Source organism: Pithys albifrons, chromosome 19 (assembly GCF_047495875.1).
Source record: "Pithys albifrons albifrons isolate INPA30051 chromosome 19, PitAlb_v1, whole genome shotgun sequence".
Classification (NCBI taxonomy): Eukaryota; Metazoa; Chordata; class Aves; order Passeriformes; family Thamnophilidae; genus Pithys; species Pithys albifrons.
In genome coordinates this window covers 7,913,719-7,928,211 of record NC_092476.1, presented here as the reverse complement: position 1 = coordinate 7,928,211, position 14,493 = coordinate 7,913,719, and the positions used below count along the sequence as shown (strand labels likewise).

Sequence of the window (14,493 nt, the reverse complement as noted above, 5' to 3'; positions counted from 1 at the left end):
GTCCCACTGTGGGCAATCCTGCAGGACAATCACCACAATGAGTCAGTCTGGTGCACCTACATTCACGCCAGTGCTCCACTGGTCCCAGTGTGGGATGGGTCTGTGTGGTGCCCTCTGCTCTCAGTGAGTGCCAGCTATGGGGACACCTCTTGGGCTGTGTCTGAGGGTTGGAGCTCCAGCTCCAACATACGACTGAGTCCTGGGCAGCAGCACGAGCCACCTCTTGCCAAGATCCTGCCTTATTCCAGGTGGGGAAAACTGTTTCTTAGATCCAGAGAGGTCTTCTTGCCCCAGGGGATGGGATTTGCCATTCTTCCTCCTCCTCAGTTTTTTGCAGTTTCTCTCAGCAGCATCCAGGGCCCAGGAGAGCTAGAGACGTGGCTGCAGAATGGGTTCCCTCCTCTCTGCAGCACTGTAGAGCATCAAATATCGTCAAAGATGATTTCTCAGGCCACTGCACCCCTTGGAGGGTCCTGCAGGGTCCTGGGTGCTGCAGCTCTGATGGGGTGAGCAGAGGAGAGTTACTGGGTGGACTGAAAGGGCCCACTGACCTTGCCCTGGGTGATGTCCCTGCCAGTGCTGGGCAGCTCCAGCCCTCCCCAAGGAGAGCTCACATGATCCTCTCCTGCTTCTTTTCCTGTTTAATTCTTGTGAAGGATGAACACACACTCGGGTCTGTGCCTGCCCAGGGCTGGCTCAGGGAACAGTGTCATGCAAGTGTGTCTTGGCTGCTCTTGGAGCAGGGATACAGACAAGATTTCTGCAGAGGGGTTGATGGAACAGGCAATGGAGAGACAGACCTTTCACTTGCTAAAGAAATAGGGTCCTTTTACGGAAAACTGTGCAAAGGATGCTGCCCTACAGAGACCCCCATCTCCAGCTGGCACCTTTGTGGGGCCAGAGCAGCTGCCTCGGGAGTTTCACCCCTAAAGTGACCCATGTCCAGCAAGAAAAATCTGGCTGCTTTGCTTGGGTCTGGTCTGGGTGTCAGTGCTGGGGTCCTGCTGTGCCAACTCCATGGCAGGTGTTGAGCCCAGGGTGGGCACATGGGGTTGGGCTGGTGATGGTGGCCAAATGGCATTGCCACAGCCTGGGCTGGGAACCATGTCCCGATGTGTCCCTGGGCAGCCCTCACCCTTGGGTACAGGAGCTGCTGGCTTTGGGTGTGCCAGTGCAGCCAGGCAGGGGCTGCACACACAGCCAGGATGTGAATAAGCCTGGTAATGCTCTGCTGGCACAAACCATGATTGGAAAAGATTTCTGGGAGTTGTTATGAAACATCTATCACCAGCTAACAAGGGATTTGAGGGAAATCTGCTGGAGCAGGAGCAATCCACTAACAGGCTGTATTTACAGCAGCCCATGTCCTGTACACCACAGCAGGTGGGCTCTGGGGTTCCAGTGGGGATGTGCCCAGAGCTGTTTGGCCTCTCCAGGCTGGAGGGAATGTCAGGAGCTTCAAGGAAGGATGCACTGACTGCCCAACATTCCCCAGGTTTGGAAAAGCCCCTGCCCAGGACCTGTGCCAGTGCCAGCCATAGGAAGAGGAGCAAGTCCTGCTGTGGCACACACATTTTGGACTTGAGAGTCCTCCAGCCCCTTTGTTGCTATTTCCACACCTCCAAAAAGAGGTACTGTGTTACAACAATATAAATAACAATGCAAATGCAAAAATACATGAGAAAGATTTTATTTTGCCTTCCCTTCAAGGCTCTTTTTTTTGGGAGAACTTGCATTTTCAGTTCTCATCTTTTTCACCAGGCTGTTCGTCTTTCTATCTCCCTTTCCCTGGTGGAATCCTGCTCATAATTAAACGTCAATGTTTGGATACAGCCCATTATGACTCATGGGCTGATTCTTACTGGGGCCAAGAAATCAATAGAATATTTTTCAATTCTACAGGGTTTCTCCCACCAGCTCCTCAAGGGTTTTCTCCAGTGTTGATTAACTTTCTCAGGACTCCTGGGAGACAGTGACTGTTTAGGAAGATTCTCAGTAGTGGGAGAGCAAACCAAGAGGCAGGATGGTGCCTGGAGGATGAGCTGAGCATCCTCTTGGATGGGGCTTGTGCAGGGCACAGGGTGAGGAGGTCTGGGGGGATCTGGGGCTGCCCCAGCCCAGTTGCCCCATGGGTCTGGGTGTTGAAGAGGTGGCTTCTTCCTGCACGAAATGCTCCCCTTACTGGGGAGCTACACGGGTGCCCCTGCCCTGTGTGCAGCTCCCAGTATGGACCAGTGCCGTGGGGCAGCAGAGCATGGGAGAGATGGGGCAGCCCCAGCATTACGCCGAGCCCCTGGCAAAGGGAGCAGTGGAACAGTATTCCACTCCTGACAGAAGGGATCACCGTCTCCCCCCCTCCCTGGCAGCGGGGACATTGTCCCAACCCCCTGGAAGAGGGGACAGTGTTCTCCTTCCCGACAACGGGGACAGTGTCACCCTCCTGCCTGGCAGCGGGGTCAGTGCCCCACTCCGGCAGCAGGGCCAGTGTCCCCCACCCCCGGCAGCAGGGACAGTGTCCCCTGCACCGCAGTGCGGGGTGCCCGGGGCTGTGTGTGGGCTGCTGGCACCATCTAGTGGGGTTTGTGCGGGGACCGGCTGTGCCGCGGCCACTCGTGTCATACCCTGTCCCCGGACCCTCCACTCCAGGGGTCTCCCCCAGCCCTTTGCCCTCAGTCCATTGTTCTATACACCAGGCTTGGCTGGGTGTGTTCGTGCCTGACCCCCTCGGTGGGTGCCGCCGCAGGGACAGAAGTGACAGAGGGTGTATGTGGGGGTACAAGGGGCTGCCGACAGAGCTGGGACCCCCCTGACCCGGCTCAGCATTGCCCTGGCCTCCCCCTGCTCACCCCTGGGCCGGCAGCTGTGGGGGTCAGGAACCCCATGGGGGCTCCAAGGGGTCGGGGGGGGGGGACACACCAGACTGTGGGGGAACAGCAGGGTGAGCCATGGACCCCGCACAGGGTGGGGTCTGGGATCCAGCAACCAACAGACCCCCAGCTGTGGATCTTCCCCAGCACAGCCCACACTGGGGGGTCACACAGAGTCCCCCTGCACTTGCTCTTCAACAGCCAGTTGGATGTTTCCTGCACAAATGCCATTAGGAAAAGTGGGAGTGTGTAAACCATGGGATGGGAGACAAAGCTGGGGCTGCCCTGCATCTTCTTGGTGCTGGGTAGTGGCAGGATGAAGTGAGTCATTAACTCCTTTTCCCCTTTCCCCTTTTCTTCTCCTCTCTCTCCTCCTCCTCCTTCATTTCGCCTTTTATTTTCAAACAATTCAAAGCACAGCCCTCAGGTGTGGGGCAGTGCTGGGGCACAGCAGCATCCCAAGCTCAACACTTGGGAGATGTTGCAAGCCAGAACTCCCCTCAGGCTGCCCATCCAGGGGGAGCTGCCCCATTCAGGTCACCCCACAGCAAAAGGGAAGCATCCCTCAGCACCAGAAAAGCCCGAGATCTAATTATTTGTGGGTTTATTAAGCCAGGAAGAAGGATGTGGGGGGCCCAGCTCTGTCCCTCTTAGCCCATTCCTGCAGCTCACCCTGTGCTTGGGGGAAAGGGCTGAATCAGACCTGGCTCAAGCCCCCAAACTGGGGTCCCTTCCCTGCTCCCCTTGGCCTGCAGCTGCCGCATGCCCTCCAGGGGACCAAGGCTGATGGCATCAAGTGGAATGAATTCAGCAGCATCCATGAGTGAGGGAATCAAAGAGAAACAACAAGCTGGAAAATTCTGACATTATTCCCCAGCGTCCAAACTTCTTACACCAGCATGAGTTAGCAAAATAAAGTAAGTGCTTTCCTCTTAAAAAATAAAAAGGTACTTTTTTTTTTTGAGCTTGGATTGTGCTGGATGTTGGTGACTGGAAAGACAGACAAAGCCTAATGCCTCAGGCTGAGGATTTGCCTCTCCCCATGGCATTAAGCAGCTACCACCCTGGGAAGCAGCTTTCCAGAATGCTGTGCTGGTCTTGCACCTTCCCCTGTAGCTGCTGGTCCTGTGCAGCCCTCAGGGAGCTGGGGAGCAGTCGGGATGTAGGATGGTGCCAGCATACCCTGGGTCCTTGTAGCACAGCTAGCACAGAGGTGAGGGCTCTGCAGGCTTCCTGCACTGTGAATCCTGCACTGCCAGCAATGACAGAAGCCTTTTTTTCAGCACCATTTTAACTTGACTGCCTGCACCACACACAGAATTAGCCGAGCCTGCAAAGCAATGGAAGAGAAAAGCGTCCTGGCTGCTCCTGCATGTGCTGCTTTTTGGGCAGTGCCACTGGACAGTGAGCCAGCAGCAGCTCCTGCTCCAGCAGAAGGGATGGATGGGGAGACTTGGAAATGGCAATTCGGGACCCTTGGACCTCAGGACTGAGGATTTATAGGTGCATGGGCAAGCTGGGTTTGAAAATAGAAGGACAACAGGATCTGACATCTGGAGAACAAGGAGCCCTTGGCTTTGCAGGGAGCAGGGAAGGTTGGCAGGGGAGACAGGTAGGAAAAAACCCATGACATTTCTTCTAGGAATTTTGCTTTGTCTTCAAAAAAACTCAACAACAAAACAATCAAATCCTTTCCCCCGCAAAAAACCCCCATTCAACCAAAACCTGAAATAAACCGTTCAACCAGATTAATGCCTCTCCCAGGGGAGCTGCATGGCAGAGCAGCCCTGGCCCACACTGTTATCACCTGCCCAGCTCAGGTAAAGTCAGAGGCTTTTATTTAATTACCATTTCAGAAAGAAGTACTGGCCAGGAAAAACAGCTCCCCACATCTCCCCAAGCACAGCCAGCTGACTAGCAAGGCCAGCTCCTTGTGTGACTCCTTCTCAAGGGCTGCTGAACTCAGTAAGGTCCAGAGGAGCAGAAAGCTTGTCCCTTGTAATTATGTGCTGGCATAAAAATACTGACCACATGTTAAAACTTAAAGTAGGTCAGGCAGCCATCTGGTCTTGCTGACAGACCTCCATGACTATAGTTAAAAGATTCTCATTTTAGAAACTTCACAGCTTGGATAAAATTTTGAAGACCAACCATAAACACATTTCAGCCACTGCTCCAACTCCAGGAGTTAGAAAAATTGGTCTGACGCTTACTGGCTACTGTTTCAAAAATAGCTAGAGCTTAGTCTACTTCTACTAATTAAACATCCTAGTTTTCTAAATGTGATTGTCTCAGCCTCCTGCCTAAGTTGTCAGGTGTCTTACGGTTCACTCACCCCTAGAAATGGAGAGTATCAAACCCCTGCATGGGCTGCTCTGGAGAGCAGCATGATTTCTTTTGAATGAGAGAAAAGGAGGCAGGTTCACGGCTCGGATGGCTGTGCCTGCACTAGGAACACCCAGGTTCACCCAGGATGGAGGGATGGACTCATCCCTTACTCTGCTAGAGAACCCAAGGCAGGGCCCTTGGGTAGAGAAATAAACAGGTGGAAAAAAAAGTTATTCCACTCCATTTCAGGTGTCCAGACACATCTCAGCCTGCACAGGGCACATGAGAGACATTTACCTGCACCTTTCCTGCCCATGCAAGCCCTTTGGCTGAGACATACATAACACTCTGCCCCAGGCACACTCTGCAATCAGCTGAGCTACCCAGAGTGAAGTTCCCTTTCAAACTGTGACAAAAGAGAATAAAACTGTCATATAACCCGTAAAAGCAGCCATTTTATTTTCATTTTTAGGACTACCTGAAGACTTTTTCAGCACAGTGTTTTACTCCTGTTGTATATTCACACAGGTCTGAGTGTTCATTGGGAAAGTCAGCATTTTGTGTTGTGCCAGGGAAGTGTCCAGCAAAGGCCATTTCCTTCTAAACCCACCTGGTGCTGCTCAGGGTTCTAGTCTCCAAAACAAACTTCTTTGCTTGAACTTCTCCCCAGTGGCAAACCTGAAGAGCTTCCTCAACACTGTCCCAAAGCAGATCTGGCAGACCCAAACCCAGCACATAAAATAACCTGGAAACTTGTCAGTAGATGAATAAAATAAAGAGATTGATCCCTTTTTTCCAAACAGTTCACATTTATTGATAACGATAAAAAAATCTTTTAAAGACTATCTGTATTTTATTACCAAGAATGAGGTATTATGTATACAAAACATTTACAGAATTTGATATGCAGTTCATGAGGAGAGACAGTGAAGTGCAGAAGGACACTGATAACATGAAAAGTGCCAATGGAAGAGTTACTGGCTATGAGAAGGAGGAGGAGCAGTAATATCACACAAAGAAAGACCAGGGCATGGGAAATTAATTAGTCAGACTGCAGTGATCAAGTCATATTGCCACAGCACTTTGCTCAGAGGAAGATTAGCTATTGTTTTTTTCTGGAATTGTATCTTCCCGGCTGTGCTGTCATGTGCTTTGAGCTCTAAAAGATGTGTTAACAATCAACAGTAGGAAAACCCCAAAGTGCCACTTTTGAGCCAGCTCAAGTGAAAAACAAAATATAGATCTTCAGACTTGAAAAGGGACTGCAACTCAAAAAGGTCTACAAAGCCAGACACCTCTGGACAGATGTGGAGTGTTCAATGAAGCTGATTCTTTACAGTTGTCAGCAAAATCGCCATCTGAGAGAGAGAGAGAGAAAGAGAGAGAAAGGGGACCATCTTCAGCCCTTCCAGCCTGGTAAGTGGGAAGTGGAATGGCTGCTGTGCAGACACTGGGTGGGAGCTGCTTGACATCAAAGCAGTGGCCTCTCTCACACAACTGCCCACTCTGGCAGCTTAAGTAACAGGTCTAACCTCCACCTTCAATTTCTAAGTCCTTAAAACCCTCCAAAACAGACCAGTTTGGTTCGGTTTATGGAGACTTGTCACTCAGCACCTCTGTTACTAAAATACTTGTCAGTTCTGCCACATCCACAGCCAGAACTAGTCTGCAGGACAGGTGCTGTTAGAGGTCATGAACCTACCTCTCAAGAGCTCTGCAGCCATAAAAAAGCTTTATACCGAATTTAGAACCAGCTTTCCTCAAGCAGGGGTTTCAGAATCTCAAGTGAGTTCTGCTTTCTAAGTGAAAACTCCTCTACCACTTACCCTCAACAGTGCTGGTCCCCAAGACAGAGCTTATCCCCTCCCTAGCAGGGACTACAGCCTGCACAGAAGCTCCTTGAGCCTGGATGGACAATTTAGCATTATGAGAGTCAGAAAAGACCAAGCAGGGTCTAACTGCAAATCCTGCTGCATTTCAGACCAAAATCTTCTCTGCTCCACTGCCAGGTGTGGTTTGTAGTTGTCTGACAGCCCTTTGCTCAACACTTGATTCTTTGGAGCCTTCCGCTGTGCATGGAGAGAGGGCTTGAGGTGGAAGAACACCTGAATGGACTTTCCCAGGTTCAGCTTGAGCCTGGGTAGACAGGGACAAAATCCACAATGGCATTGGCAATAGTGAAAATGGTCCAGAAAATGCCTAGAGCATCTTCTGTGTCACCCAGAAGGAAGAGCCCTGTGCTCCCTGCCCACCCTAAAACTTGTGCTGCTCAGAAGTGAAGTGCTCTATTTCTGACAGGCAAGAACAGGAGGCCTGAGGGAGTGAGAAGTGAACAGGAAGGATGTTAAGCCATACCTCCTTCAGACTGATTCAGGCAGCAGGCTAAAGCTCTGCATAAATTCCTGGTAAGAACAGAAACTCAGTGAAATCAATTCACTTGGAATGTACTAAGGAAACAGAGTGAAGCTCCAGCACAGAGCTGGGAACAAATCCTCAGAGCAGCTCTGGATCAGCCCAGTGTGACACAGTGAGGGAGAGCCTGCTCTCTGCCTCTCTCTCTGCAGTGCTTCAAGCACAAATCCAAGAAATAATGAAATAACCCATCAAGACCCAGAGCTCAAATTTCCCCAAAAATGTGCTCATACAAAAGGTGTATTTAGTGTTTACAGCCTGGCCACAGCTCCGTGGGCATGCTTTGAAAAAAATGGACTCACAAAGTCAAGTATCCAGCAACTGCTGTTGTCTCGGACATCATTAGTGGCAATGGGAGAACAGCTTGCAGCACTGGAATATCACAGGGGATTTCTGAGGATGGCAAGGAATGTCCTAACAGGAGACTTGCAGTTGATCTCTAATGCACTATGGAACATTTTTGGTAGGGTTTTTCTCTTTTTTTGCTTTTAAAACATCTACACAGTTAAAAAAATTATTCTTAACTGATGCACTGGTTGTTTTTCCTTTTCAATAAGAGCCCTTGTGTTCAGATTTAGGATTTGTGCAAGCACACTTGCAAAAATATTTATGGCTGAGTTAGGAAAAAGAGTTAAAGTCAAGAGACAAGCTGTCAGATCTAACAAAGACCAAAACCACTAAGTGTAAAATTCAAACAGCTACTTTACTATCTATAAAAGGCTTTTGTGGGGTGGGGTTGGGTTTTTTTTGCACAATTGCCAGTTGAATATGCTGTATTGCAGTCAGCTGCCACAGGCGAGGGTCCAGCCATCACATCCATTTGCTTTTCAGCTCTTGTGGCACTACCTGGAAATCATGGAGCTGGAATGAGACTGGCTAGAGGAGGTGGTGGCAGCACTGAGCTGGGAGAATCCACTGTGGCTTGATTCAAGGCTGGTCATAGATCCCCTGTAATCAAAAAGACAGCAAGTTTTAAGCCTCAGAACATGCAAAAATCTTGATTTCTGCTCTGTATCTACATTGTATTTGTTTGCACACTGAGGAAAAAAGCAAGTAACAGTTTTGGTGCAAATACTCAAAAACTTTTCTGCCCCAACACATAAAATGAGGACTCTGCACACCTCACAAAACCCAGATGTTCTTCAAAGAGACTGAGAAATAATTTCAGCCAAGTTTATCAACTGGCCAGCAACAGAACTGACTCAATTCCATTCTGAGTCACACCCATTTCTCCAGGACAACCTGCCAAGCCAAACAACTTACACAAGGCTTTCAAAGCAAAGTGACTAGTGATGATTACCACAAGATAACTAATTAACCTCTTTTACACATTAGCTGTCCTCAGTGCCAGTACTGGTTGATTTTTTTTTAATGCCCTCACAATTAACTTGTATTTAAGTTCACTGGACACTGGTTGGATCATCTACATGTGAGAAAAGTTTGACATTGGCCAGACATACCTGAAATCTTCAGATCCTATCACTTCTGTATAGTACATCACTTTACATTTGTGAGAGGACACCTGTAGAGATGCCAATACATCATCCACACGAGGCAGGTTGGTTGTAGCACAGGCAGGCATGTTGTGGAATTTCCACTGCAGAATATAGAAGCCAGGCCACCTGGTCACATGGGAGCCCTGGAACCAGACACAGCAAAAATTAAAAATTAGTTTTGTTAATAAAGATTTGCAGGCTTGAAATTTCCTTGCTAAGCTCAGAAAAAAGCCTACATGCTGTTATTTTTCCCGAAGCTGTGGCTCCCCACAGAACATGCTTATCAAAGCTGGGACAGAACACCAACAAACGGTTCCTCCAGCTTTCTGAGAGTGTCAAGGGTTTAAAGCAATATCCACTTTTTCCCATTTATTTTCATTAACAGCTGTCCTTTGAGACAGACAGTGAAAAGGGCAGTCAAGGCTCCTGCCTTAGGGAGACTGCAGTTCAAGAGGTCACTGCCCATATTTCCAGTTTAACACTTCCAATCAGGTGACTTAAGGAGCTCCTTTTTCAGAGGCTGTTCGACTCCTATTTCAAGGTAAAAGGAACAGCAGTGACACAGTGTGACTGTAAATACGCTGCATGTAATACCAAACTTGATAATTAAAAGACAGGTTGTAAATGGCATAAAAAAAGCTTCAGGAACTTTGGCTATAGGGAGCTCTTTACAGTGGCTGTTAGAGGGACAATCACACAGAAGTTCAGTCTTCATTTCCAGACTTCCCTCATTACTGAGGGGAAGGCACTATGATATTTTTCAAATACAGACTGTTTGCCTCAGAAAATAAGGGTCAGAATTACAGCACAAACTGTGTTTTGCTACTTTCTGGATATGCATTTCAGTCTAGGTGGCTTCTCTATATTCCTTGCTGATCAACCTCAGTCACTGTTGGATTGATGAGACTTCCCCACCCAACAGTTCCCACGTCAATACTATCCCTGCTTCCTGTAGCATTTAGCCTGGAACACAAGCTGGAACGCTGGCCAAAAGCAAGCAGACAGCCCAGAACTGAATCACCACTCAGTCATCAGTGGCTGTGAATGAGAACAGGCAGTTTGGGGGCTGAGCTCCATCTGCTCCCACACGAGGGTCTGGTGCCTCACCTGCACACTCTCCCCTTCTTTGCAGATCAGGGGAGACTCCACCATGCTGTAGTCACGCCCCAATTGCCAGACTTTGTCTATCAGCTGGACGTTGTTCCCACCAGGAGATGTGATGCTGTGAGCTCCCAGAGAGTCCTTTTTAGGAGGCTGTGGGGCTCTTTTGGAATGGAAGATGTTAAAAACAATGTCGCCCTTGCACACATCAAAATCCCACGTGATCACAGATGAGGCATCCACAATCTGAATAAGAACCTGAGACAAGGAAGTCATATTAGACAACAGGAATTTGCTTAATAAAGGCAAACACCTACCAGAAAAAAACCACAAAGAACAGAGCTTTTTGTTGCAGGGCTTGACATCGACTATTAAAAAGTCAAGGCTTTTTAGTAGTCAAAAAAAAGCATTGAGACACAAATTCCCTCCTGATGGGGTGACTTTATTTTAACACATGACTTTAAGAAGCTCTCAAGCAGCTTCTGAGAATACTGTTTGCTTTGCTTAGAAGAATGTGGCTTTGAATAGAATGAAAACCGGCGATATTCTCGAAATGGCAACAAGATGATGCCAGGAATGGGCACAAACTTCAGCAACCAAAGCATCATTATGCACCAGAACTATAGAAGAGCAAGGTGGAAGCAGGGCAACTAAATGATTGAACTCTAAACCCTCCTCAGTCCACCAGAGTCCAGAGCAGCAGCTGAAATGAAAGCAAAGGTCAGGCTGCAGCTGTACCTCATGTGGAGCTCCTTTGAAGACACTTGCAGACTGGTAGATGGTTTCAGTCCAAAGCTTTATGTCTTCATTTTCCAACTCTTCTGCTGTCCGGTAGAGGGACTTGGGAACCAGCCCACCCTCTGGTACTTCACACTAAAAACAAACAGCCACAAAAATTATCTCCTGTGATCATTCCCTCCCTGTCCCACTCTCTGCCTGTTGCTACTGCAGAAACAAAACCTCACATTCAGCAGTATTCCAAAGAATGAGATGCAAACAGCCTGAAAGTAATTTTATAGCTTGTACACTACACGTACATAAATTTCTTTTACAATAACCTTGTTTTGGTGTTTGCAGAACTGCACACCAGAGGAACAGATCTTGTACAAACACAACAGCCAGCACCACAGAAAAGGGCTGTGCAAATGCTGTAGTTATCTCTCATACCACCTTACTGAAAAAAGAGGTGAGCCACTTCAGAATCCTGAGGAAAGTGGCAATAGTGACTCAGTCTGAAAAATGGAGCCTACAGAGACCTGAAAGAACTGGGGTAGCTCAATTAAAGGATGGATAGTGGGGAGATACAGTAAGTTTCCAAGCAGGTAATAGGACATTGCAGCCAGGAAGGCAACAGTTTTGAAGTTATAACTTCAGCCCAGTACTGGAAGTGATTACACAACTTCCCTGAGCAAACTTCTTCTTTAAGAAGCCTCTAGCAATGGAGTTAGACAACTATCTGATCAGGAACAGGTTCCACAGAAGTGTCTGGGGCAGTAGAAGTGTTTGGTAACTGAATTACACGACAGAATTGAAAGCTTCTCAGGAAAGTAATTTTTGTTCAAATATCCAAAAGTAAAGAAGAACAGAGAGATTCTGTCATTGCCTGTAACTGGCAGGAAGTATTGCAGCAATTTGCTTTCTGGTAATACTCATTTTTGCTTACTTAAGCAGTGGATTTTGCCAGCTTTGAGCTCCAAATTAGATAACACTGAAAGCTACTGCTGCAGCAAAAAGCAGCCCACTGAAGATAAACACATGTTCTACTCCAACACATCTAACTGTACTTCATTATCATTTGAGACTGTATTTGAACAGACAGAGATGAATTTTTAAGAATGGTACAGAAATTAATCTAGAAAGTGTACAGGGGCTTAAAACACAAGCTTGAGGTTCTATTTTAACACAGCTGAATTCAGAAAAAAAATAACCCAAGTGTTACTATGATGGAGGTTCCAGAAAAAAAATCCCCCAGTGAGCCTGTGTTGTCAAGAACATTAAAGGGAAAAGAGACCTGACAGTATCATCGAGATTCAACTGATACCCAGAGTCTAGGCAGGAAACAGCTACTAAGCCATGTGACAAGGGACTGAGAAATTACAGTACCCTGCAGTAAAACAATTTTTCTGGTGTGCTGTCAATGCACCCCCTGTGTGAGGAGACTGGGATGTTTGTTGAGCCCTGTCAGCAGATGTGCCTCATGTTGCCTTGGGCTCCTTATGGTATCAGTCCTCTTAGGTCACACAGACTCTTTTGATCAGCTGATGGTGACAGCTCTTCCTCAGTGCTGTGTAACCTTGTCTGTTTGAACTTGCCAGGTAACAGACTATGGCTTTGAACTGTGCTTGGCTATTTTGATAAGCTATTTGATACTCACTGTAGAGAAGCATTGTACTTGTCTTTTTAAAGTGGATCCAGAAAACACCACTAAGCCTGGAGTCCTACATCATAGCCCCCATCTTCACACTACACTAGGAATCACTCTGTGCTTAAAGGCTTCTTTGCTTACAGGAGTGAAAAACAGAAGAAAAACCCCACAGATAACTTGCTGTATATGCAATAGTTTATATTCATACCATGCACTCTCCACCAAGGAAATCAGGGATAATTTCTTTATCGATGTAATCCAGCAGTCCTCCAGGACCCTGGTAGTCATTCCCAGCATAAATAAGGAATTTCTTTCTAGTGTTGTCATCAATGAATGGACTAACCTGCAAACAAAGGAAAACAGAATAGATCAGGCTCTCCCATATTTCTTGAGTCAATTTTCAAGAAGTCAGTTTGATCACAAATTAACCAAATTAACCAACTATGTGAACAAGTTCTTAGGTAGTTTTCAAGCTGTTCCAGGAATCTTATAAAAGAAATGTTTTCAAATGACAGCATTTCCTTCTTATAAAACCTGAACTCTAAAGTGCTTTTACAAACAGCAAGTGTAATAGTGTACCGAGAGAGCTGAGTAACACCTTGAATTACAAACATACCAGTGTCCAGAGAACTGGGAATACTCGAGGTGCTCTTAGGATAAGAAGACGACCCAAAGTCTCAGGGTAATTGGCTTCGACCACCTCAATGATTCTCAGCAATGCCTTGACACCAGGTCTCCATAAATGCCGCATGTTCAAGCCTTCCAGATCTACCAGACAGGTCCAAGAGCTGAATTCAAGAAAGACAAAAAATAAATAGAAAAATCTCAACAGCATCAAAATTCTCCTTTCTTCTGCAAGTGACCAACATACTGAAATGTGTGGAGCCCACTGCATGTTTCTCCTGTTTCCCCTCCTTGCTTTGTGCTATCTGTACTCACTGGAGCTTAAGGTCTGTCTTAAGAGTGTGGAACCATCACTTTGCACATCTTGTAGATTCCCTCACAGATATTTTAGATTGCAGGTAAAGGCTCATATGAAGTCCAAAAGATTCTGTCTACAGCCAGCCCAAACATTAAACCACTGCTTTTACTGGGAGATCAATTAATTGGCCATGCTGCTGCCATGAAGCAATTTCACATTCACGGTGCAGATTTCCTACTCGCACACTGCAGTAACGGTGCCAATACATGTCAAAGCTAATTCTGTTGTCAGATCTCAGGGACAGAAGCTTCTTCTACAGGGAGTGATATGTTCTTAATACTGAGTATCAGCATGTGTTTCAGTTACTATCCAAGTTCAGGTCTTGCCCTGGGCAGGAATTCAAGATTTACAGCTGTGCTGCACCAGCCAGCAGCCATTCCATTATGCACAAGGTTTCTATGAAACACCAAACCCTTCTTTGTTTCACTTTAAATATTTAATATGCAGCCCTTTAGGATTACAGCTACAAATGAAGATCCGGTAGGCAGCCCAATTTCAGCTACACACATGAAACCTATCCCTTGGGTTTGACCTTCCACTGAGAGCCAGGACAGCAAGTTCTGTAACAGGGAAAAGATAAACAGACATACCACACATCCCTGGACCTTACAGATAAAGGGAAGGAGGCAGAAATTGAAGAGAGGCCAAGAAATATAAGATCTTCTCAGAGATGGACCTCCATTCATTCCACACCCTTAAATCCATTTTGCCATTAACAATTTCATAAGTGATCCCTACAATGACTTAAGGATGTGATAACGAATGATTTTTGACTGAATTTCACACCAAGTCACGTCAATACTTGGAAAACTAGACCCCAGGTTTCACAGGAGCCTCATGGCCTCACCTGGAATCAAGAGCTGAGCAGCCACTTATACTGGCAGCCTGTCCATAAAATCCTCCAGGAAGAGAAATGGGACTTAGGCTGCACTGTTTTGCAGA

The 14,493-nt window shown here is 47.1% G+C and overlaps 1 protein-coding gene across 1 annotated transcript in view; it reads right to left on the bottom strand.

Moving 5' to 3' along the window:
• Positions 1-5,984: 5,984 nt before the first annotated feature.
• Positions 5,985-14,493, bottom strand: part of SEC14L1 (SEC14 like lipid binding 1) — a 42,442-nt gene continuing 33,933 nt past the window's right edge. The window contains exons 11-16 of the mRNA XM_071573617.1: positions 13,186-13,357; positions 12,778-12,912; positions 10,943-11,077; positions 10,211-10,462; positions 9,068-9,246; positions 5,985-8,555 (exon numbers count right to left, since the gene is read on the bottom strand). Of these exons, the coding sequence (XP_071429718.1) occupies positions 8,450-8,555; positions 9,068-9,246; positions 10,211-10,462; positions 10,943-11,077; positions 12,778-12,912; positions 13,186-13,357 (979 nt within the window). The 3' untranslated portion in view covers positions 5,985-8,449. The remainder of the gene's footprint in view (positions 8,556-9,067; positions 9,247-10,210; positions 10,463-10,942; positions 11,078-12,777; positions 12,913-13,185; positions 13,358-14,493) is intronic.